This window comes from Lissotriton vulgaris, chromosome 10, assembly GCF_964263255.1.
Source record: "Lissotriton vulgaris chromosome 10, aLisVul1.2, whole genome shotgun sequence".
NCBI lineage: Eukaryota > Metazoa > Chordata > Amphibia > Caudata > Salamandridae > Lissotriton > Lissotriton vulgaris.
Genome location: NC_141698.1, coordinates 522,627,279 through 522,650,797, shown reverse-complemented (window position 1 = coordinate 522,650,797; position 23,519 = coordinate 522,627,279). Strand labels below are relative to the sequence as shown.

Sequence of the window (23,519 nt, the reverse complement as noted above, 5' to 3'; positions counted from 1 at the left end):
ACCCATAATCCCTGGCAAACCTAAAGAATTGTCAAAAAAACACATTTTCCCCCCATTTCTGTGGTGGAAAGTTCTGGAATCTGTGTGGATCCAGAAATTTCCACCCACCCTGCGTTCCCCAAAGTCTTCTGGGAAAAATGGTACTTCATTTGTGTGGGTCGGCCTAGTGCACGTGACAGGAAACGGTGCAAAACGCAATGTGGTCATACATCAATTTCACAGGGAAAAATTTTCCTTTTCTGGCAAAGTGCCTAGCTGTAGTTTGTGAACCCTAGCTCTGCTGACACCTAGGCAAACCTACCAAACCCACACATTTCTGGAAAGTTCACACAGGGTTTCCAAGGAGGTTTGGCTTGCGTGGATCCACCAAAGTTTCCTTACCCAGAATCCCTTGCAAACCTCAATTTTAGCTGAAAAAATCTGTCTTTTCACACATTTTCGTGTGGGAAAGTGTGACATCACCGGGCTCAAACAAATTTCCTACCACCTAGCGTGCCCCCAGGTCTCCTGATAAAAATGGCACTGGGAACGTTAGGGGATCCACGCAAGCCATATCTCATTGGAAGCCCCCTGGTGTCTAGTTTTCAGAAATGTGTGGGCTTTTTTGGTTTCCCTAAATGGCCGCCGAGCACGGGGCCAAAAACCCAGGTGAACCCCCTTGCAAAAGCAGGTGGTTTTGAGATATGCAATTTTGATGTTGCCTCATTACGTTTGGGGTCCTTGCCTGTCGCGGGTACATGCGCCTTCCACACAAGTGAGACACCATTTTTATCGGGAGACCAGGGGGAACGCTGAGTGGTAGGAAATTTGTGAGAGCCCGGTGATGCCACACTTTCCCATACAAAAATGTGTGAAAAAACGCATTTTTTTCTGCGAAAATTGAGGTTTGCAAGGGATTCTGGGTAAGAGAACGTTGGGGGATCCATGCAAGCCATACCTCCTTGGAAGCCCCTGAGCACGGGGCCAAAAAACCAGGTGACCTCCCTTGCAAAACCAAATTGTTTAGACATAATTATGTGTTCATTTCTGCAGCGTGAGATTTTTTGCACAATATTGCATGGAAAATGTGACAGACATTTTTAAGTTTGCAGGACATTGTGGATAAAATAAATTGTTCAAATTCACAAGAGAGACTTTACCATGTACTCCCATGGGTTAACAAGAATATCTACATTTGGTAGGTTATTCTTAAATGGAATGTACACCTTGACAGAGACTCAAAAGACAAAGATTCCAGCACAGCTATCCCTCAAACACACACACACATACTGGTTGGATTTAGCACGAGGGCAAGTGATGATTCAGTACATAACATTTTATTAACGAGATTTCACAAAAATGAAATGCACTGTCAATAATTAAATGCACAAAAACCGAACCAGTGACTCACAGCTCGTAAGCTGTAAAGCCACAACAAGGCACCAACCGTTTTACAGGTTATTCACGCACCTTTCATACCTGATGCACACAAGACCATTCACAAAACCAACACATTACAACATTTACAAATAGGGACAGGGTATACCCTGCTTCAGATAGACAAAAAAGAAAAATATTACTGCACAGCCATCTATTCTTCAAGCACACACACATACTGGTTGGATTTGGCATCAGGGGGAGTGATGATTCAGTATATACAATTGTATTAGCAAGTCATTTCACAAAAGTGAAATGCACTGTTAATAATTGAAAGGACAAGAAACTGAACCATTAACTCACAGCTCGTGAGCTGTAAAGCCACGGCAAGTCACCAACCTCTTTACAGGCCATTCATACACCTTTCACACATGAGACACATACAAAACATTCACACCGCCAGCCGCGGGCCCATCACATTACAACACTCACACCAGCAGATCGCGCCATTCAAGGGCCAATCACTTTCACATGCCCACATTCCTGGCACCCAGTCCTGGAATCGAAACGAGTCTGCATTCTCAAGGAGGATTTGTTTTGTTAATCAAAGCATATCTGAAAGAGACACGTTAGTGATAGATTCCTTACCTTAGAATACCCCCAGGCGTCAGACTGGATCCGGAAATTTTTGCGTAGCAATACCCCTGCGCGCTGGTAGGCGTCGTCTGCGGCTCCACGTCCGTCGTCGGCGTCGTGAGCGCCGGGATGACGTCATCGGAGTATATAGACGGCGCCCATGCGCGCTGACGTCAGTTCTTCTTTTTTCCGCGCCAGCTAGCGCAGATCCGGAAGAAGCTCTACCCCCAGTCACTTTTTGACTGAAAACTTTTTCGATCTTTTGATCCTCTACTTAGTCGATCCTCGACTATCGGTGCCAGGGATGCCCGGGTTCAAGCCTTGCTCGAAGTGCGGCCGACTCATGTCGGTCACGGACCCCCATCGCCGGTGCCTGAAGTGCTTAGGCCTCGACCACGACGATCGAACCTGCTCCGAGTGCCGGGCCCTGACGTCGAAGGCTAGGCGGGAGCGGTCCCGCAAGCGTCTCGAGCTGAGGCAGTCGGCCCCGCGCCGCTCCAGGTCCCGGTCCCGGTCCCACGGGAGGTCGAGGGACAGGTCGCGAGGTCGGAGTCATCGACGTTCCGGGAGTGGACACCGATCGTCTGGTTCCAAGTCCTCAGGTAAGAGGCATGAGAGGTCGGAGCGACACCATCGATCCTCCGACCCGCCCCGTCGCTCGCACGATGCGACCGGGGACTCGGGCGACACCGCCCACGCGGCTCCGCGGGAGTCGCAAGCGTCGCCGCCTGCCCCACACCTTCGGGTCCCTGGGCACGGCGCGTCGCAGGAGGAGGTCGAGAGGTACCTCATGGCCATGAGGGCCCTCCCTCCTCAGTCGGTTCCCGTGGCGCCTTCGGGCCGATCGGCTCCGTCTGGAGGTCCTTCCGGGTCGGGCGCTTCGGCCCCGACCCTGGCACGTGATTGCCAGTCACATCAGGACTGGACATATGAGCTTGGGGAGGCCAGTGGTATTGACACCTCGCCAGACACTGGATTTACGTCGCCCCCGACTGTGGCTTCGGAGGCGGGTTCTGCTTACAGTGTAGTGTTGACGAAGCAGCTAAGGCCTTAAACCTTCAGCTCCCCGTCGCGGCCGTGAGGACTAATCTCCTCACTGAGGTCCTCAAACAGCAGTCCGGCTCCGCGGAGCCCCTCCTGCCGTTCAACGAGGCCTTGTGTGACGTTCTTCTGGGCACTTGGTCCAAGCCCGCCACAGGCCCCCCTGTGGACAGGAACGTGGCCAGACGCTACCGCCCGGCACCGGGCGACCCTTGCTTTTTGTCCACCCACCCCACCCCCGAGAGTCTGGTCATCCAGGCCTCCAACTCCCAGACCGCATTCCCGTCGGCCCCGCCCGACAGGGAATCCAAGAGATACGAGCAGTTCGGGAAGAAGGTCTTCTCGTCTGTGAGCCTAGGGCTACGGTCAGTAAACACCAACTGTCTCTTGGGCCGCTACACCCACACTCTGTGGGACACGGTTGCGGAGGTGCTGCCACAATGCCCTGAGGAGGTCAGGGCTAAACTCAGCCAAACCCTTGCGGACGGCCGAGATGCAGCACGTTTTTCTATCCGGTGTGGGCTGGATACCACGGACTCACTGGGCAGGGCGATGGCAACGACGGTGGCGGTTCGACGCCACGCCTGGTTGAGGTCCGCCAACTTCTCGGCCGATGTCCAGGCCACCCTCCTGGACATGCCGTTTGATGGCCGTCGCCTCTTCGGCGACAAGGCAGACCATGCGCTGGAGCGTTTCAAGGACTCCAGGGCCACGGCCAAGTCCTTGGGCCTTACGGCCCCACGCCAGCAATCGGGTGCCTTTCGCTCCTTTCGTGGCCACGGAAGGGGCGCCCCACCACGTACCGTCAGCCACGCGCCGCAGAATGTACAGCAACGTGGCGGTGGTCGGGGACAGCGGCGAGCCCAGTCCACACCTCCCTCAGCAGCCCCTGCCTCAAAACCTTCCTAGTCCGAGTTTTCAGGCCCATGTGACGCCTGTGGGAGGCAGGGTTCGCCATCACCTCTCCCACTGGCATACAGTCACTTCGGACAGGTGGGTGCTGCAAATTGTCCGAAGGGGTTTCTCCCTCCCCTTCGAGTCTTCCCCTCCATCCATGCCACCTCAATGCCACCGTGTGTCGGGGGATCACTTGCGACTTCTGCAAGAGGAAGTTTCGGCCCTCTTGGCCAAGAGGGCCATCGAGCGCGTTCCTGGGCCAGAAGTAGGACGTGGCTGTTACTCCCACTACTTTCTGGTACCCAAGAAGGGCAAAGGGGGCCTACGCCCTATCTTGGATCTGCGGAACGTCAACGGCTTCCTCCGTACGGAGAAGTTCAAGATGCTCACTTTGGCTCAGGTCCTGGCTGCCCTGGACCCAGGAGACTGGATGGTAGCGTTGGACTTGCAGGACGCCTATTTCCACATCCCCGTCCTGCCGGCCCACCGGCGTTACCTGCGGTTCACGGTAGGCCACGAGCACTTTCAGTTTACCGTGCTCCCCTTCGGCCTTACCAGCGCCCCACGGGTGTTCACGAAGGTGATGGCGGTGGTCGCAGCCCATCTGCGCAGGCAAGGGGTGTCAGTCTTCCCCTACCTCGACGACTGGTTGTTGAAGGCGGGCTCGCCCCAGACAGTCGTCAGCCACCTCCAGACTACGGCCGACCTCCTGCACTTGCTGGGGTTCTCCATCAATGTGCCGAAGTCACACCTGTGTCCCTCTCAGAAGCTCCTCTTCATCGGAGCGGTTCTCGACTCGGCGCAGTTTCGGGTTTACCCACCCGAGCAGCGGGTCCGGGATATTCAGGCTCTGATTCCTGTCTTCCGGCCGTTATCCCGGGTCTCGGTCAGGTTGACGCTGCGGCTTCTGGGACTGATGGCCTCCTGCATCCTTCTGGTGCGTCACGCCAGGTGGCGGATGCGGGCTCTGCAGTGGGACCTGAAGTTTCAGTGGGCCCAGCATCAGGGCAACCTGTCCGATCTTGTCCTGATCTCGGAGGGCACTGCGAAGCAACTGCAGTGGTGGCTCACGGACCGCGACTGGGTCAGTGGCAGGCCCCTCTCCCTACCCCAGCCGGAGCACGTAGTTGTGACGGACGCGTCCCTCCAAGGCTGGGGAGGCCACATGGGAGAGGCGGAGATCAGAGGCCTCTGGTCTCCGGCGGAGTCCCGGCTCCATATCAACCTTCTGGAGCTGCGGGCGATTCGTCTAGCACTGAAGGCATTCCTCCCCTCTGTCCGAGGGAGCGTAGTGCAAGTGTTCACCGACAACACCACCGCCATGTGGTACTGCAACAAACAGGGCGGTGTGGGGTCGTGGACCCTTTGCCAGGAGGCTCTGCGCCTCTGGCAGTGGCTGGAACATCAGGGCGTGACCCTGGTGGTTCAACACCTGGCAGGCTCTCTGAATGCCAGGGCGGACGAACTTAGCCGCCGGTGCATGATGGATCACGAATGGCGTCTGAACTCGGATGTGGCGCAAGGTCTCTTTCGACAGTGGGGAGAGCCTTGGTTAGATCTATTCGCCACAGAAGAGAACGCGCAATGTCAGCAGTTCTGCGCGTTGGAGTTTCCAAGGCGGCACTCGCTCGGAGACGCTTTTCGTCGCGAGTGGAGCTGCGGTCTGTTGTACGCCTTTCCGCCTATACCACTTCTGCCCAGAGTGCTGAAGAAGATCAGGCGCGACCGGGCCCAGGTCGTCCTTGTGGCTCCGGACTGGGCACGAAGGTACTGGTATCCCGAGCTACTCAGCATGTCAGTCGATCCCCCGATTCGTCTGCCTCTTCGGGAGGACCTTCTGTCGCAGCAGCAGGGGACGGTCCTGCACCCGAACCTGTCCAGTCTCCACCTACAAGCTTGGAGATTGAGCGGCGGCAGTTGAGGCCATTTGACTTGCCTCCCGAAGTCTGTGATATCATTCTGGCAGCCAGGCGTCCCTCCACAAAGTCGGTATACGCCTGCCGGTGGAACAGATTTGTGGCATGGTGCACAGCAAAGGCTGTGGATCCTCTCTCTGCACCCCTTTCGGAAGTGCTGCTCTTTCTTCTTTCCCTTGCCCAGCAGGGCTCTGCTCTGGGCACTCTTAAAGGGTACCTTTCTGCTCTATCAGCCTTCTTGAGGCTACCAGATCAACCTTCTTTGTTCAAGTCCCCTATTGTGAGTAGATTTCTGAAGGGCATCACACACATGTTCCCTCCTGTCCCCTTCGTGATGCCCCAGTGGGACTTGAATCTGGTTCTCACCTATCTGATGTGTGCTCCCTTTGAGCCACTTCATAACTGCCCTCTTCGTCTCCTTACTCTAAAGACGGCCTTCCTGGTTGCCATCACCTCTGCCAGGAGGGTGAGTGAGCTCCAGGCTCTTTCTTCTTCTCCACCTTTCCTGTCTGTTCATCCTGATAAGGTGGTGTTACGGACACGTCCTTCCTTTCTGCCCAAGGTTGTCACGGCCTTCCACATCGGGCAGTCCATCACCTTGCCCACCTTCTTTCCGCCTCCGCACCCCTCGAAAGAGGAGGAGAGGCTCCACCGTCTGGATCCAAAACGTGCGCTCTCCTACTACCTAGACCGCACTCGCCAATTCCGGGTGGATGACCAACTCTTCGTTGGTTACGTGGGCGCGAAGAAGGGAAAGGCTGTACACAAGAGGACCATCTCCAGGTGGATCATCTTGTGCATTCAAGCATGTTATTCCATGGCGAGGAAGGAGCCCCCAGCTGGATTGCGGGCTCATTCCACTCGGGCCACGGCAACGACAACTGCCCTGGGCCGCGGTGTCCCCCTGCAGGACATCTGTCAGGCAGCCACGTGGGCCTCGCTGCACACGTTCGCAAGACACTACTGCCTGGACAGTCAAGTCCGGAGGGATGGCTTCTTTGGCCGTTCCGTCCTCCAGGACTTTCTGGTGTGATATTGGTTCGCAGACCCACCACCGGGGTTGGTATTGCTGGGGTATCTATTCTAAGGTAAGGAATCTATCACTAACGTGTCTCTTTCAGATGCACAAGTTACTACTTGTGTAACGATATATCTGTAAGAGACATTAGTTGGTGATAGATTCCTTACCGCCCTCCCATCCTGCGAACCGATATTTAGGGTTAAGGTCATCCCCTTTCAGGGCCCTAGTTTCATGGCACCAGTGTTAGTTCTATCATGGCTCTGCGTATCTGGCGCGGAAAAGCTGTGTTATCAGAACTGACGTCAGCGCGCATGGGCGCGTCTATATACTCCGATGACGTCATCCCGGCGCTCACGACGCCGACGACGGACGCGGAGCCGCAGACGACGCCTACCAGCGCGCAGGGGTATTGCTACGCAAAAATTTCCGGATCCAGTCTGACGCCTGGGGATATTCTAAGGTAAGGAATCTATCACCAACTAATGTCTTACAGATATATCGTTACACAAGTAGTAACTTGTGCTTCACCAGCAATTGCTGTTTTAAATAGGTGTCATTTATTGACTACAATCCTTTTTTTCTGAATCTATTCAAGTACATTTCATTTGTATGTCAAATTTTTTGATACACAAGTATCACGTATGTTTTGTTTAACTGTCTTGTCCTCTATGTAGGATGTTAGCATTTGTCTTTCTAAGTTCGTTTTGCACTGCCATTTTGTTGTACATTAATATGTACAATAATGTAAATATATGGATGTATAGTGCTTTTTTTTGTCATAAAGATTTTTCAAAAATTTTAAGTATATACAAATAGCTGGTACTAATAAATACCTTGTCAAAATTGACAAACGCTTTTTTGACCTGTTGAATTTTGTGTAAAAATTGGTGGGTAGGCATTTTTCTTGTTGTTTGCATTCAAATAGGATCCAGCTTACCCACTTGTCCTTATGGGCCTAACCCCTTAGGTTTTCACACATTCCTGACACAGCAACTACACAAACTGACGGATTGTGTGGAGTGGCACTCGGCTAGCAGTGTGTAGTCACCAGCATCAAGTCACTACTCCCACACCGCCAGCCGAACACCAGTCCACGCACACCACCATTCAAGCGCCAGTCCATGCACCCCGTCAGCCAAGCGCCAGTCCCCGCACCCCGCCAGCCAAGCGCCAGTCCCCGCACCCCGCCAGTCCCCGCACCCCGCCAGCCAAGCGCCAGTCCCTGCACCCCGCCAGCCAAGCGCCAGTCCCTGCACCCCGCCAGCCAAGCGCCAGTCCCTGCACCCCGCCAGCCAAGCGCCAGTCCCTGCACCCCGCCACCCAAGCGGCAGTCCCCGCACCCCGCCACCCAAGCGGCAGTCCCCGCACCCCGCCACCCAAGCGGCAGTCCCCGCACCCCGCCACCCAAGCGGCAGTCCCCGCACCCCGCCACCCAAGCGGCAGTCCCCGCACCCCGCCACCCAAGCGCCAGTCCCCGCACCCCGCCAGCCAAGCGCTAGTCCCCGCACCCCGCCAGCCAAGCGCCAGTCCCCGCACCCCGCCAGCCAAGCGCCAGTCCCCGCACCCCGCCAGCCAAGCGCCAGTCCCCGCACCCAAGCGCCAGTCCCCGCCAGCCAAGCGCCAGTCCCCGCCAGCCAAGCGCCAGTCCCCGCCAGCCAAGCGCCAGTCCCCGCAACCCGCCAGGCAAGCGCCAGTCCCCGCAACCCGCCAGGCAAGCGCCAGTCCCCGCACCCCGCCAGGCAAGCGCCAGTCCCCGCACCCCGCCAGGCAAGCGCCAGTCCCCGCACCCCGCCAGGCAAGCGCCAGTCCCTGCACCCCGCCAGGCAAGCGCCAGTCCCTGCACCCCGCCAGGCAAGCGCCAGTCCCCGCACCCCGCCAGGCAAGCGCCAGTCCCCGCACCCCGCCAGGCAAGCGCCAGTCCCCGCACCCCGCCAGGCAAGCGCCAGTCCCCGCACCCCGCCAGGCAAGCGCCAGTCCCCGCACCCCGCCAGGCAAGCGCCAGTCCCCGCACCCCGCCAGGCAAGCGCCAGTCCCCGCACCCCGCCAGGCAAGCGCCAGTCCCCGCACCCCGCCAGGCAAGCGCCAGTCCCCGCACCCCGCCAGGCAAGCGCCAGTCCCCGCACCCCGCCAGGCAAGCGCCAGTCCCCGCACCCCGCCAGGCAAGCGCCAGTCCCCGCACCCCGCCAGGCAAGCGCCAGTCCCCGCACCCCGCCAGGCAAGCGCCAGTCCCCGCACCCCGCCAGGCAAGCGCCAGTCCCCGCACCCCGCCAGGCAAGCGCCAGTCCGCCGCACCCCGCCAGGCAAGCGCCAGTCCCCGCACCCCGCCAGGCAAGCGCCAGTCCCCGCACCCCGCCAGGCAAGCGCCAGTCCCCGCACCCCGCCAGGCAAGCGCCAGTCCCCGCACCCCGCCAGCCAAGCGCCAGTCCCCGCACCCCGCCTGCCAAGCGCCAGTCCCCGCACCCCGCCTGCCAAGCGCCAGTCCCCGCACCCCGCCTGCCAAGCGCCAGTCCCCGCACCCCGCCTGCCAAGCAGCAGTACACGCACCCCGCCTGCCAAGCAGCAGTACACGCACCCCGCCAGCCAAGCGCAAGACTCCGCACCCCGCCAGCCAAGCGGCAGTCCCCGCACCCCGCCAGCCAAGCGGCAGTCCACGCACCCCGCCAGCCAAGCGGCAGTCCACGCACCCCGCCAGGATCTTTTAGGATTTTTTAAGCAAAAAAAACACAAATTGCAAATAGATACAAAACTACTAACTTAAAGTCTGAAACTAAATACATGGCACTAATGCCAACCTTGAAACAGAATGCACAGTTTTAAACAATACAGACCAGGGAGTTCACTTTGCCACTCATGGATACTCCCAAAAATTATTCTGTGTGTGGTACGCTCTATAACAAGCAGGCACACACAGCCCAGGGTTAGAAGTACGCCTGTGGCAGAAAAGTTGAGTCTCCTTCCTCAAACCTCTTCGCTAACAGACTCTACATCTTCTAGTGGGAAAATCTTTCGTAGATGTGAGAGGAATGTAATCAGAAAAGTGGTGATCTTTTAATCTAGCCACATCCTCCACCACTCCAAATCTAGGAACACTCACCTGATCCACAACAAGGCTAGCTATCACAGAGTAAGGTTCCAACCTCTGATCTACTCTGTCAACACCACCCATGTGCTGATTGTAGTCTAGAATGCACACAGGCTTATGCACTTCAGCAACCTGACTCCAAACAGGCACAGGTGAAGTACTCTCATCATGGATGGTAGTCAGCATGTAAACATCCCTCCTGTCCACAAATTTCACAGCTAGTAGTTCATCACTACGAAAGGAACTGCACTGACACCTCTGAAGTTTTTTGCAAACAAGCTCTTTCGGATAACATTTGCGGTTGGAGCGCATTGTGCCACATGAAAAAGTGTCCACTTTTAAACAATTCCCTAAATAATTGCACAGCAGTGTAGAAGTTATCATGGTACAAATGGTGGCCTCTGTTAAACAGTCTTCTAGCAAGATCCCACACAATTTTCTCTGAAACTCCAAAAGTGGAAGGACAACCAGGGGGGTCAATAGTCGAATCTCTACCAGTGTACACACAAATTAAAAACCGATCCTGTCCTACTCTGTCAAAATATACCGTTTAATTCCATAGCGTGCCCTCTTGCTATGGACGTACTGCCTAAAAACCAAATGACCCTTGAACAAAACCAGACTCATCAATAGATATTTCTTTCCCTGGAATGCATATCTATGAAAATCGATCAACAAAGTGGTCAAGAACAGTCTGAATCCTAAAAAGGTGGTTACGGTCAGGGTGACTACTTGCCAACGCCAAAGAATTATCAACAAAATGCAGCATGCGTAGCAAAAGTAAATACCGATCATGAGCCATAACTGCAGGAAATATAGCTGTTGCCATCAAGGGGCTGGAAGACTAATATGAGGCCAGGTTCGGCTTCCTTAGCAACCCCTTCAATAAAGTCAAACCCAAAAACTTCTTAATCTCTTCCAGATTTGTGGGAGTCCACCGGGTAGCTCTAGAGTGGGGCTTAGGTTTCTCACTTTTGTCCCTCAAAAACTGTTGAGCATACAAATTAGTCTGCTCAACAATCTCACCCAAAAATCCATCTTCCATAAATAACTGAAAATAGTGTATAGGCAAAACATGTCCACAATCAACTACACACCCTGCATCTCCGCTAAAGGCAGGCAACACCATGTTTGGATCAACCCAGAGTCCAGCACTTCCAGTAGGAAGCCTAGCAGCCTCAGGCTGCAATCCAGATGCCTCTTGCACCATCGTCACATCATTATCCTCCTCTAAAACAGGCCCTTCAAAGCACGGAGCGAACCTTCATCATCCGATGATTCCATGTGGAGAGAAAACTCACTGCCAGAATCTTCCCCTCCCTCCTCTCCCTCAGACGCACTGTCAGTCTCATAATCCGGCTCAGAGGAAGATTCAAGAAGCATACCAACCATCTGCTGAGCAGTCATTCTACGGCTAGCCATAATGATTACTAATAAAGATAACTTTTCAAACAAGTCAACAACAACAAACACTTTGTAAGATAAGAAATAAACAAAATGCACCGTTATCAAAAATACCTATACACTCCAAAACAATACCACTCACTTGCCAGAAGCAGCTAAAATCACAATCACGTACTCTGCACAGACACAGTATGGATCAACAATATCCCACTAAAAAAGAAAGAAAAGAAAATTACACCTAAGACCATGCAAAACACATCACAAAGATTTTCATGCTAAACAAACTAACAAAATACGCTGCCACTGTGACACCACTTACAAAAAATGCATCCATACATAACAATATTACTCATTTGGAGTACATACAACAAAAAAGCTTTTCTTACCAAAAAAATGCAACTACGCAAAACTGCAGAACCACTGTTGAAACCGCAAACTGGAATCAAAAGCTTTGCGCTAGATTTAAAAGGAGAACAAATCATTACAATCATATATGCAAATAATGCACCAGTCCATCTGCCAAGCTAAGGGGTAGGTGGTCCTAACAGTACAAATTAAATATTCACCCCCGTAAAAGTGGACCAACCCTTGCCCTGAGGCCACCCCCAATACTTAAAATCTCTGGTGTTTAGTGGGCAGATGGGCCTAAACACATACTGCTACTCTGCCACCCAAAGAGGGCAGAAATGGCTACAATCATCCTCCCATAAAGAGGAGCGACCCATGTCCAAGGGGAGGCTCCCTAACATAAAAATAAACCCTGGTGGCCTAGTGACCTTACAAAAAAATACCGAACTGCCCCTCAAGGTGATGCCAAAGGGGATGATGGACAGAGTGCTTGAGCAAATCTAACACTCACCCCCCATCAACTGATCTTGGTTTAATCCATCATCTTTGTTTAGCTCACTCCACCACCCCAAGTTCAGACATGGCCATATGCAAATCAGTCTAAACCGGTGCGCTTTCATTACTCTTTAGTTGGCAGGGTATGCCCAGACGTGGGTCCCTTGTTCACTTTGCCACTGGACTCAAGGTAGCCTGGCTGATGGCGGCTGATTAGCCAGAAACCGGTCCCAGGATGGTTGTTTCCAGGGCAGGGAAGATATGGTTTGGCAGTTCGTGCTGGACTGTTCCCATGAGGCAAGGGTCAGACTAATTTGCATATGGCCATGTCTGAACTAGGGTGGTGGAGTGAGCTAAAGCATGAATATGGATAAAAAATTCTATCTCCCCCCACCCCCAGAGGGCAAACAAAGCAAAAATAATGTTTCCCAAAAGGGTAGCAACCCTTGCCTAAGCGGTTGCTCCCAAAATAAAATAAAACATTTTGGGCTTGCTAAAATGGCCTCCAATGTGAGTGACCCTTGCACAAGGGGCCACTCCCAAGCACATTGGTCAATTAGGGCCGTTTTTTAATTAAATAAAATAATTCCGCCTCCCCTCAGGGAGGCAGACAAAGCCTTTCGATTTTCCCCCAAAAGGGGAGCGACCCTTGCCAAAGGGGTCGCTCCCCAAAACAAAAACATTGTGGGCTGGCTAAAATAGCCCCCAATGGTAATGACCCTTGGCCAAAGGGCCACTCCCATGCACATTCGTGTATTATGGCTTATTCCTTTCCCCCGATGCCTCTTTCGTTTCAAATCCCCCCTCCCCAGCCCCCAAACGTACCTGTTAGTTCACAGACGCGCAGGAAGCAAATGGCTTCCTACGAGTCTGTGAACTATTGGGAACCTGAAATGATGCAGTGGGAATGCAGGGGGAGGCAGTGGCTTTTCAAAGGTGGAACCATGGAAAGTTTCTGCAAATTGGTACGGTTCGACCTCCTCAGCTTTAATAACTTCATCCTGCCAACGTTCATTTAGCAGCAAATGCATACATTTGTTAAACTTTGTTGCACAGTTATTTTTCTGTGCCACTTTTGGACATTGCTACCTGCACCATGTAAATCTTTTTTTTTCTTCCTCCCAGAGTATAGAAAAATTCTTGACAATGAGCAAGAACAATATACTAGGGTACTAACTCCAATACTTGCCATTGGTTCCTTTCAAATATGTTTAGTCAAATTAAAAGGATAGATTTTTTTTTCATTAAAGTTTGTGCATTGTGTCCTCCAAGCCAAGGAGACAAAGTATGGCGGATGCAATGAGATCATGCAATAGGCTGTTTTGGTCAGGTTGGGGACCAGCGGGGTACACTTTTCTTGTGTTTTTATTTTGGTTTAGTACGCTATCTGGTATTTTGCAGACTGATGTCCCCCATAAGCCTGACCCAAAGTGAAGTGGGTGGATTAAGCATTAGTTAGGATTCTCAGTACATTGTCAGTATTTTTTTTTGTAAATGAAGGGTGCAAAAGTTGACCAGTATGTTCTTGTCTTGTTTTTTCAGTCCTACATCCAGTGCAAGCATGTAGACTACCGGTCTGAAAGAATAGAGGATTATTATGATATCCAACTAAGCATAAAGGGGAAGAAAAATAGTAAGTTTCATCACCATCCGATAACATTGTGTTTCTAAGGCTTTTAAGTTTGTGTATTTTGTTTGGCTTGATCTTAACTTGATTCATTGCATAAATAAAAGAAAAAGCTTATAACATTTATTAGATGCCAATCAGCCCAACTACTTTTAGTTGTATAGCTTCTGCAGTTTAGAACAAGTAATGAATTTTAAAATGTTAGGCGGCTTACTAACTTGCTATGCTCTTTCAAATAATGTACGTTTGACAAACTGGGGTCACGAATTGAATTTTGCATAGTCTCACATCGCCTTCTTGGCAGTTCTTTTTCTTGGTTACAAACTAAACAATGAAGGTAGGGGGTTGGCCCCCAATTTCTGGAAAATTTGTGCCCAATTGCAACTTCTATCTACTCTCAAAAAAGTGCAATCTTTGCTTGGGTTTGTTAATTTCGGGAGGGCATACATTCCTGATTATGCCCAGCATATGAAACCTATTTACTCATTGATCGAACCTACTTTTTCGGCTTCCTTTTGGATTCCGGAACATACCACAATTCTTCATTCTCTGCAGTCTGATCTGCTTGCGACCAACTTCTTGTTAACAAGACATTCTACTAATTTGGTCATATGGATTGTACCAGGCGCTTCAAGTTTCACTTGGCGTTCAATGAAGGGGACACGGTTCCCATTGTTTATTAATCACATTTGTACACTTCAGCGGAGATGTGTTTTTCTTCTATAGAAAAAGTACTGTAGGTAACGTGCATAGCTCACCATCTAGTGTTGGGTCTGGATTTTGTACTTTGTTTTTCTTCCACGTCTTTCCAGTCACGAGATAGGCGACTGCTCCTTTTGGTGATAGTGCACATGGGCATCCATTACATCCTTAGATTGTTTTTTCCCCCCATCTGGTTCGGATGTGTATTAAGGGGCTCCTGTTTGGCACGGTTTCTCAGTCTCCTTCGTGCAATCCACTACCCTCAACGGTATTATTGATTGTGGTTTCCCATTCTTTGTGTAGCATCTCAACTCAAAAAAACTTCAATGGGAAAACTCGTGGCAGGCTGTCTGGCCTACCCGCTCCGACAGCGCTATGTCATGCTTAATTTCCACGCACCACTTACACGAAGTGTGCAACCTCTGCCTTGCCCAAGAGTATGACCAGAAAGACCAACACATGCTGATCTTTTAGATTAAAAACGCCGCTTCATGACATCAAAGCGGCTCTGCACCGGACATCCTCGGTGAAGATTCTGACACAACGTCACGCACAAGGAGCAGAGGAACCAGAACAGCATATCTCCTTGTCTGAAGCCGATTCTGACATGGAAGAAGAGGAGCAGATTACTCTTGATCAACGTACTGAGAGTAAAGATTCCCCTCAACAAACAAAGAAAAAATACTGTGCCTCCTCTGCCTACGTGCCTAGGTCGGCACCAACAAAAAGTGTTAGATGCCCCGTCCTCGGGCCCGGCACAGAAACTCAAAGAAAAGCCTCCTGCTCGAGCCAGCCCCATATCAGTGTCCAACCAACACCTTCAGCACCAAAACATCTCTGTGGCAATCCCAGCGGTACCTAAGAAACCGCCTTCGACACCGAAGTGTTCGGAACCAAAACCTTCGAAGCAGAAACCGGCATGTAAGGACAAGGATACTCGGTCTAAAGAGCCTTTGCCCGATGCCTCCCCCTTCGGATTAGAAACAGTAAAAGCTGCTGATAAACCCAGACATGGGACATAATGTAAGAAATTGTGTCTGTATATTCTGCACCAAAGTAAGGTACAGTGTGCACAGAGTCCGCAGTCCCCAGAGGTTAAAGTTAGATTAAGTTAGATCTAACCTTTCTCTCTAAAAAGGTAGCTTGGTCGAGCAGTAAGGCCGTATCCGAGCGTAGTGTAAAGCATTTGTTGTGCACACTCAGTCAGCAAATAGTCTCAGAAAACTCTAGAACCGAACTCTAGGCCAATTGGTTTATATAAAAATGTTGTTTTATTTTAGAACCACAAGTAGGTATAAAAATACTTTCTCAGAATGAGATGCTAGAGTTAAATACTTTCAATGAGCAATAGACTCTTGAATGCAATAAATACAGTTTTTGCAATATGCAACACAAGTTAAACACAATTATAACATTGAGCTCAATGGGGATTTTAAGTAAAATGCAATATCTGTTACTTTTCTTATGTTTTCTTACTCAGGGCTGGATCCTGGATTCAGCCTGGTGCATCTCCCGTAAACAGTTGAAAGAAATCGTTTTTGTTACACAGGTGATTTTTAAAGAATATTTGTATGTTTCGAAAATCAACCCATAGAAGAATTTCTTGCAAAAACCAGCCAATGTTATCCCATGGAGGAAAATCAGGTATCGGAAAATCAGTTTAAATTACTTTTTATGGTCATTGCTGGGCACAAAGATCCAGTACTGGGACCTCTCCTGATAACTGGTGAGTAATTTCATGTTCGAGGCATATGAGCTGCAGATGGTACACTTTGCATTAGATTGCCATCTGGTGTTAAGCTCGGATGGTTGCACCTTGTTATCTTGGAAGAAGTCTTTGTAGTCACAAGATAGGTGACTCCTCCTTTGGACGAAAGTGCGCATGGGCATCGACTCATCCTTAGATTGTTTTTTTCCACCATTGGGTTCTGATGCAATTTTTTGCGCACCGATTCGAAAACTTCGTTTTTATAACTTGTTTGACACGCAAAACATCTATAACTAAATCTACTATCCAAAGTTCGACGTGACCTTCATCTGTTCGATTCCAGTCGTCGACCCTCACGTCCATCACTCCCTTCCCTCACTCCCTTCCCTCACTCCCTTCCCTCACTCCCTTCCCTCACTCCCCCCTTCCCTCACTCCCCCCTTCCCTCACTCCCCCCTTCCCTCACTCCCCCCTTCCCTCACTCCCCCCTTCCCTCACTCCCCCCTTCCCTCACTCCCCCCTTCCCTCACTCCCCCCTTCCCTCACTCCCCCCTTCCTCACTCCCCCTTCCCTCACTCCCCCCCTTCCCTCACTCCCCCCTTCCCTTCACTCCCCCTTCCCTCACTCCCCCCTTCCCTCACTCCCCCCTTCCCTCACTCCCCCCTTCCCTCACTCCCCCCTTCCCTCACTCCCCCCTTCCCTCACTCCCCCCTTCCCTCACTCCCCCCTTCCCTCACTCCCCCCTTCCCTCACTCCCCCCTTCCCTCACTCCCCCCTTCCCTCACTCCCCCCTTCCCTCACTCCCCCCTTCCCTCACTCCCCCCTTCCCTCACTCCCCCCTTCCCTCACTCCCCCCTTCCCTCACTCCCCCCTTCCCTCACTCCCCCCTTCCCTCACTCCCCCCTTCCCTCACTCCCCCCTTCCCTCACTCCCCCCTTCCCTCACTCCCCCCTTCCCTCACTCCCCCCTTCCCTCACTCCCCCCTTCCCTCACTCCCCCCTTCCCTCACTCCCCCTTTCCTCACTCCCCCCTTCCTCACTCCCTTCCCTCACTCCCCTTCCCTCACTCCCCCCTTCCCTCACTCCCCCCTTCCCTCACTCCCCCCTTCCCTCACTCCCCCCTTCCCTCACTCCCCCCTTCCCTCACTCCCCCCTTCCCTCACTCCCCCCTTCCCTCACTCCCCCCTTCCCTCACTCCCCCCTTCCCTCACTCCCCCCTTCCCTCACTCCCCCCTTCCCTCACTCCCCCCTTCCTTCACTCCCCCCTTCCTTCACTCCTAGCAGGTTCTTTAAACGCCAGGGCGGATGAACTCAGCCGCCGTTGCATGATTAATCACGAATGGCTTCTTTACTCGGAGGTGGTGCAAGGTCTTTCAACAATGGGGAGAGCCTTGGTTAGATTTATTCGCCACCGAAGAGAACACACAATGTCAGCAATTCTGCTCTTTGGAATTTCCAAGACGGCACTCGCTCGACAATGCTTTTTGTCGCGAGTAGAGTTGCGGTCTGTTGTACGCCTTTCCGCCTATACCACTTCTGTCCAGAGTGCTGAAGATCAGACGCGACCGGGCCCGAGTCATTCTTGTGGCTCCGGATTGAGCAAGAAGAGTCTGGTATCCCGAGCTGCTCATTGTGTCCATCGATCCTCCGATCAGACCCCTTCTTTGGGAGGATCTTCTGTCACAGCAGCAGGGGACGGTCCTCCACCCGAACCTGTCCAGTCTCCACCTCCCTGCGTGGAGATTGAGCTACGGCAGTTGATGTATATAGACCTGCTTCCCGAAGTCTGTAACGTAATCTTGGCAGCCAGATGTCCCTCCACAAAGTCTGTATACGCCTGCATGTGGAACAAATTTGTGGCATGATGCACAGCAAAGGCTGTGGATCCCCTTTCTACCCTCCTCTCTGAAGTAATCTTGTTGCTTCTCTCTTTAGCCCAGCAGGGCTCTGCTCTGGGCACTATCAAGGGCTGAGTCAAAAGTAAAGGTAAAAGTAAAGGTAAAAAGGTCAAGGAGGGAAGAATATGGGTGGTGCTCAGTGGAGTGCTACCCTGGGCATCCCATTAGTTGGAATGAATGGCCTCACACACTCTTGCAAGTGTCATGCTTCATCATTGGCCGTTGCTCCTCGTTGGGCAGGCGGTGCAATGTCCAACGGGCTCACCTCTAGGAGGGGCTCTTTATCGGAGATCTTTTTTCCAACAGCCTGTGGGTGAAGTGCAAGTGAGGGGCCAAGTAAGAAGTGAATAGTGTAGGTGGGTGAGTTAAAATATAGCAAGGGATACCGGAGAGCAATTTATTCTGGTGGTTCCCGTGCTATAAATAAAATCAGTGGGTGGCCTATGATCGCCAGAAGTTAGGTTCTGTATCACGATCTAGGACTACACAACGTTCAGTGGGGTCAACATGTTTCTCGCTTCTGCAATTATGCTGCGATTCTTCAGGACCTTATATACATCTATCACAAGGAAAGACCTAAAAGTGTCAACCTATAAACATCAATTTTACTATTACTGTTGTACTACCTGATTGTAACCGCTCTTGCCTAGTGGAGACAAAAGGGAAGAGTTATCAAAATACAAGGACAACAGTTACCCATTCTTGACCGTGAGCACACTGTGATTACGTGCAGAGGAGTGATTCTGTGCCTGTGACATTCTGTGAGCCGTGACCAATAAGTATCCACTATATTCACTTTTATTGCATGTCACCTCTATCACAAAATAAAATTAGAAACTAAAAACAGAAAGGATAAATAAAAACATGATAGCAGCAGTCTTATTCAAGGTATCTAATATGTCTATCTCTGGAGATTCCTTAGATACTCACCTACAGGTCAAGGAGTACAGGTGTCAACAGTACCCGGTAGGTGTGACATCAAGGGAGAGAGCCAATAGGGGTTTAATGGCTAGAGGGAAGACAAAGATGTGTTTTTTCAAAATTGTCAGGGAGCACCCAGTGTCTGGGTGTTTCATTGGTGGACTGTTTTTTCTATGTACTGAGGATCTCGCACCACCAGTATGCACCAATAGTGTTATAATACATTCATCCTATATAGGAATCTATGCGGGTAAGTAGGCACATATAAGTAATCATTGCCATAGATCTGCCCCTGTAGTGTGGTTGCCATATTCATATTGATATAGGGGTCTCGGAGATAAACAGACACCACCAAAGTGCAGCGTTGGCGATTAACAGGCGTCACTTGCAGAGTGTTAAATATTGTGGTGTTGCCTAGTATCAAAATGTATAGGATGCGATCTGGAAATCACAAACACAGAGCCCTCGTGTTCAGTCGGATTGCCCAAACTGGCTGTGGAAGCGCCCGGTTGTACACCAAGCGTCTGGTGTCCGGGTCGGTCTATTAAACCCGCTGCGCTCCCAGGGGGTCGCTATAAAAGGCGCGCCATGTACTTACTTCTCAGAGCCTTGGTCAGAGCTCTTGCGCCTACCCATCGCTACCGGGATCCGGATAGTGTCGGGTTCCCGGTATGCTGCAGTATTTGTTACTCGTTTGGGGCGTCACCCTCGTGGCTCGTGGGTCACGTGTTAGGTTATGCAAACGTGGTCGCCATCTTGGAAGGGGGATTCCAAGTGCGCTCACACTGAGAAACTAGTGTTTGCATTGAAGGGTGTGTTGGATTCAAAAGTACTCTTAGGCGGTGGTTATTAGTAGTGTGTATCTATGAAAACGAATGGGTCAGCCCTCTTATATTGAAGAATTAATCGGGCATATCGTATCTCTCGTGTGGAATGGCGTTAACTATGGGCGCCATCTTGGAAGAGTGAAAAGGTGAACAGTGAACCCCTTCTTTTATAGTTATTGTCCCAATGATGCTCTATGTGTATAATTACAGTGATCAATTTATAACATTGGGAAGCACTACGTGGACATGGGCTGTATGTGTTCAGCTCCCTATTGGTACCGCCACTCTAGCTATGGGATAAATACTGCAGAATATTACAGACTATTATGTACCAAGCCTGGGACAAAGACAGCCGGTATGTTTACAGACTGCTCCATGGGATGTCTTCGTTGAGCCCCCGTTTGTCTGATGATAACCTATGTATCCAACGCTGCTCTTTGTGGAACAGGTCCTGTTTGGATCTGCTGTTAGGTGTTTCCAGGATAACCCACCAAATAGAGTCAGCAGTGTGGTTATGTTCTAGGAAGTGACGACACATCTTCGTGTTAGTCTTTTTGCATCGGATATTACTACGATGCTCCGATATACGAGTCTTGACCAATCTGGTGGTCATGCCCACATATTGTAATTCGCAAGGGCACCTAATGAGGTAGATACAATTGGAGGAATTACAATTGGTGTGATTACGAATTTCCCAAGTGAATGTCTCGGTCAAGTTGATAGACTTGGTGACATTGGTAAAGGGGCAAACGCTGCAGGAGCCACATGGGTAGTGTCCCTTCACTGGAGGGAGTTGCCATAGTGTGTTCTGTCTGCGAACCACATTTTGTTTTGGTCTGGTATGAACCAGGACATCTTTGATGTTACTGGACCTTTTGAAGGCAAACCTAGGGATCTCCAGAGTCAGCTCTCCTGTATTAAGAATTTGCCAATGTTTCTTGACAATTCTCTTAATGTCATTAGAGATCGGTGTAAAGGTCGTAACACACGTCAATGGCATGGTCTCTTGTGAGGTTCTGATGTTGTCCTCCAGGAGTGCCTCTCTATTGTTGTTCTGTGCCCGCTTCCGAGCTTTGTAAATCTCCCTGGTGGGGTAACCTCGTTCTTTCAAATTTCGTGAAAGAATACTGGATTCACTCCTGTAGTCAGTGAGGTTGGTGCAATTCCGCCTTACCCGCAGAAATTGCCCAAAGGGAAGGTTCAATCTCAAAGCTCTCGGGTGGTGGCTGGTAAAAAGTAACAGACTGTTCCGGTCAGTAGGCTTCCGGTACATTGTGGTGTTGATCTTGCCCCCTTCCAGTCTGATAGTAAGGTCCAGGAATGCAATCCTGGAGTCTGAGGCAGTGATTGTGAAGTTCAGAAAGTTATTCAGGGTGTTCAACCATGTAAAGAACTCCAGGTATTGGTGTGTTGTCCCTGTCCAAAGTATGAGGATGTCGTCAATGAACCTCCTCCATAGTATGATGTTAGACTGGTAGGGGTTCATCGGTCCATTAATGTATTGATCCTCAAAGTCTGCCATATACAGGCATGCCACCGAAGGGGCAAAGGTACTGCCCATAGATGTACCCTGGGTCTGTTGGTAATATTGCCCTTTAAATTCGAAAAAGTTCTGAGTCAGGGCAAGTTCAGCACATTCCATGATGAAGGAAGGTGGTGTTACCGATGTCCATACTTCCATGTTGAGCGTCCTCTCTATAACCCCGAGTGTAGCCCTCTGTGGGATATTGGTGTAGAGGGCCTCCACATCAAGGGTTATGAGGAAGTCAATGTGGGTGCCCTCCTGTAGATTGTCAAGGAGGCGTAAGACATCTTTGGTGTCCTGTACATAGGAAGGGATTCTCTTCACCAGGGGTTGCAGGAAATAATCACAAAATTGTGATAAAGGCTCCAAAATGGAACCAATCCCTGACACAATCGGGCGTCCAGGTACCGGCGTTGTGCCCTTATGAATTTTGGGGAGGGTGTAAAAGTACGGTACTCTTGGATCCTTCTTAACAAGAAATTCAGCCTCTTTCTTGGTAATCCATTCCTGGCACTCTGCAGAGTCCACCAATCCTGTAATAGTGGTTGTTAGCCGAGCGGTGGGGTCCGCCGGGATAGGAGTATAGTAACGTCTATCCCCTAGTTGTCTTAGGCATTCTGTTTCATAGTCTTTAGTGTCCATTAGGACGTTGGCCCCACCCTTGTCAGCCTGTTTGATCGTGATTGTTTCGTCATTACCCAAAGAGTTGAGTATTTGTTTCTCCATGTTGGACAGATTCTGGAATTTCTTGCATGGTTTCAATGTCCCAATGTCCTTGAGCACAGCCTGCTCATATGTTAGGACTTCGTTGGGTATCATCCCACTATGTGGTGTAAAAGTAGATGGATTGTGGAGACCCGAGTCAGTGCGTGTCTCGACGGCTTTTCCATCAAAGAAAGCTCTCAGTCTAACTTTCCTGAAGAATTTCTGAATCTCACAAGTCAGTTCAAAATTGACGGTTTTCGGGGTGGGCACAAATCCCAATCCTTTTTGGAGGACCTTTTCTTCTGGTATCGAGAGTAGGCGTGATGAAAGGTTCACCACAAGGCTTACTTTTTCCCTGTCCTGCTCCTCGTTTCCACCCCTGTGGTTTGTGTGTCCTCCCACTGAACCCTTTTGTCCGGAGCGTTTCCTCGCCTGCGCCCGCGCCCTCTGCCCCAACCTCTGTCTAAAAAAGGCTGTTGGTTCACATTTTGCGGGGCAAACTGAGGGGGGTATGCAGGTCCAAAGGGGTTCATGGGGTGTGGGAACTGTGGAAAGTGCCACATCGGCGGACCTTGGTAGGGGTAGGGGGGTGGTTGAAAAACGGGTTGTCCCCTTCTCCCTCCTCTATTGCCTCTCCGGGGTCTGGGTTGCCATTCGTCTCCACTGGAGTTATCATCGGTGTTGGAGCCTCGCTTTGAAGAGGAGGCACTTGAGTCGGAGAGATACCCTGTCCCCGTAGGGACAAAGTCGTCCTTGAGATAAGGATAAACTTTCTCTTTGGAGAATCTGTCAATATCCTTTTGTAATTTTGCCACTTTTTGTTTCATCAAGAAATCCTTGTGTTCTGTGATTTCTTTGTTAAGCTCTGTCAACTTGGTCTTAAAACCAGTGTTCTGTCCAGAGTTTTTTAAGGCGCTTTCTGCTGCCTGGATTTTAGTCAGGAGCTCATCAGCCAACCGTTTGGCTGTGTTGACCAGAAGAATCAGTAAGTCATGCGTACATTTCCAAGAAATGAGAGACCATTCTATTTTAAATTGGCCGTCCTCCCAGAAAATTCTGGGGAAGTTCTTGACAATGAGACCGTTGGGTGCTATTTTGGCCTTAAAATATTCTGCCATTAATGCTCCATGTAGTGTGATTCGGACCCACTCTCTTTTCATGTCAGAGAGTGCTTTCCAATCAGTGGAGTTGCTCCCTGTTGCAATTTCTAGGTCCATGCCTAGCATAGATGGAAGCCTATGAATAGCTGCTGCATCATCATCACCAAAACTGAGTCCTTGTCCGTCCATCGTGGGACAGTGCGGAGCTCTCTGGTGAAAGTGAAAGGAAAGATCAAGGGGGATATTACTCAGTGGTATATCAACCCGGTCCAAGATACATTGGTCAAGGACTCAGAAAGAGGAGGGGGATA

General features: G+C 50.9%; 1 protein-coding gene across 2 annotated transcripts in view; it reads left to right on the top strand.

Moving 5' to 3' along the window:
- USP7 (ubiquitin specific peptidase 7) overlaps positions 1-23,519 on the top strand; it is a 1,528,604-nt gene that overhangs the window by 704,623 nt on the left and 800,462 nt on the right. For both annotated transcript variants that reach the window (XM_086941365.1, XM_086941366.1), the window contains exon 10: positions 13,739-13,829. In XM_086941365.1, the coding sequence (XP_086797491.1) occupies positions 13,739-13,829 (91 nt within the window). The remainder of the gene's footprint in view (positions 1-13,738; positions 13,830-23,519) is intronic.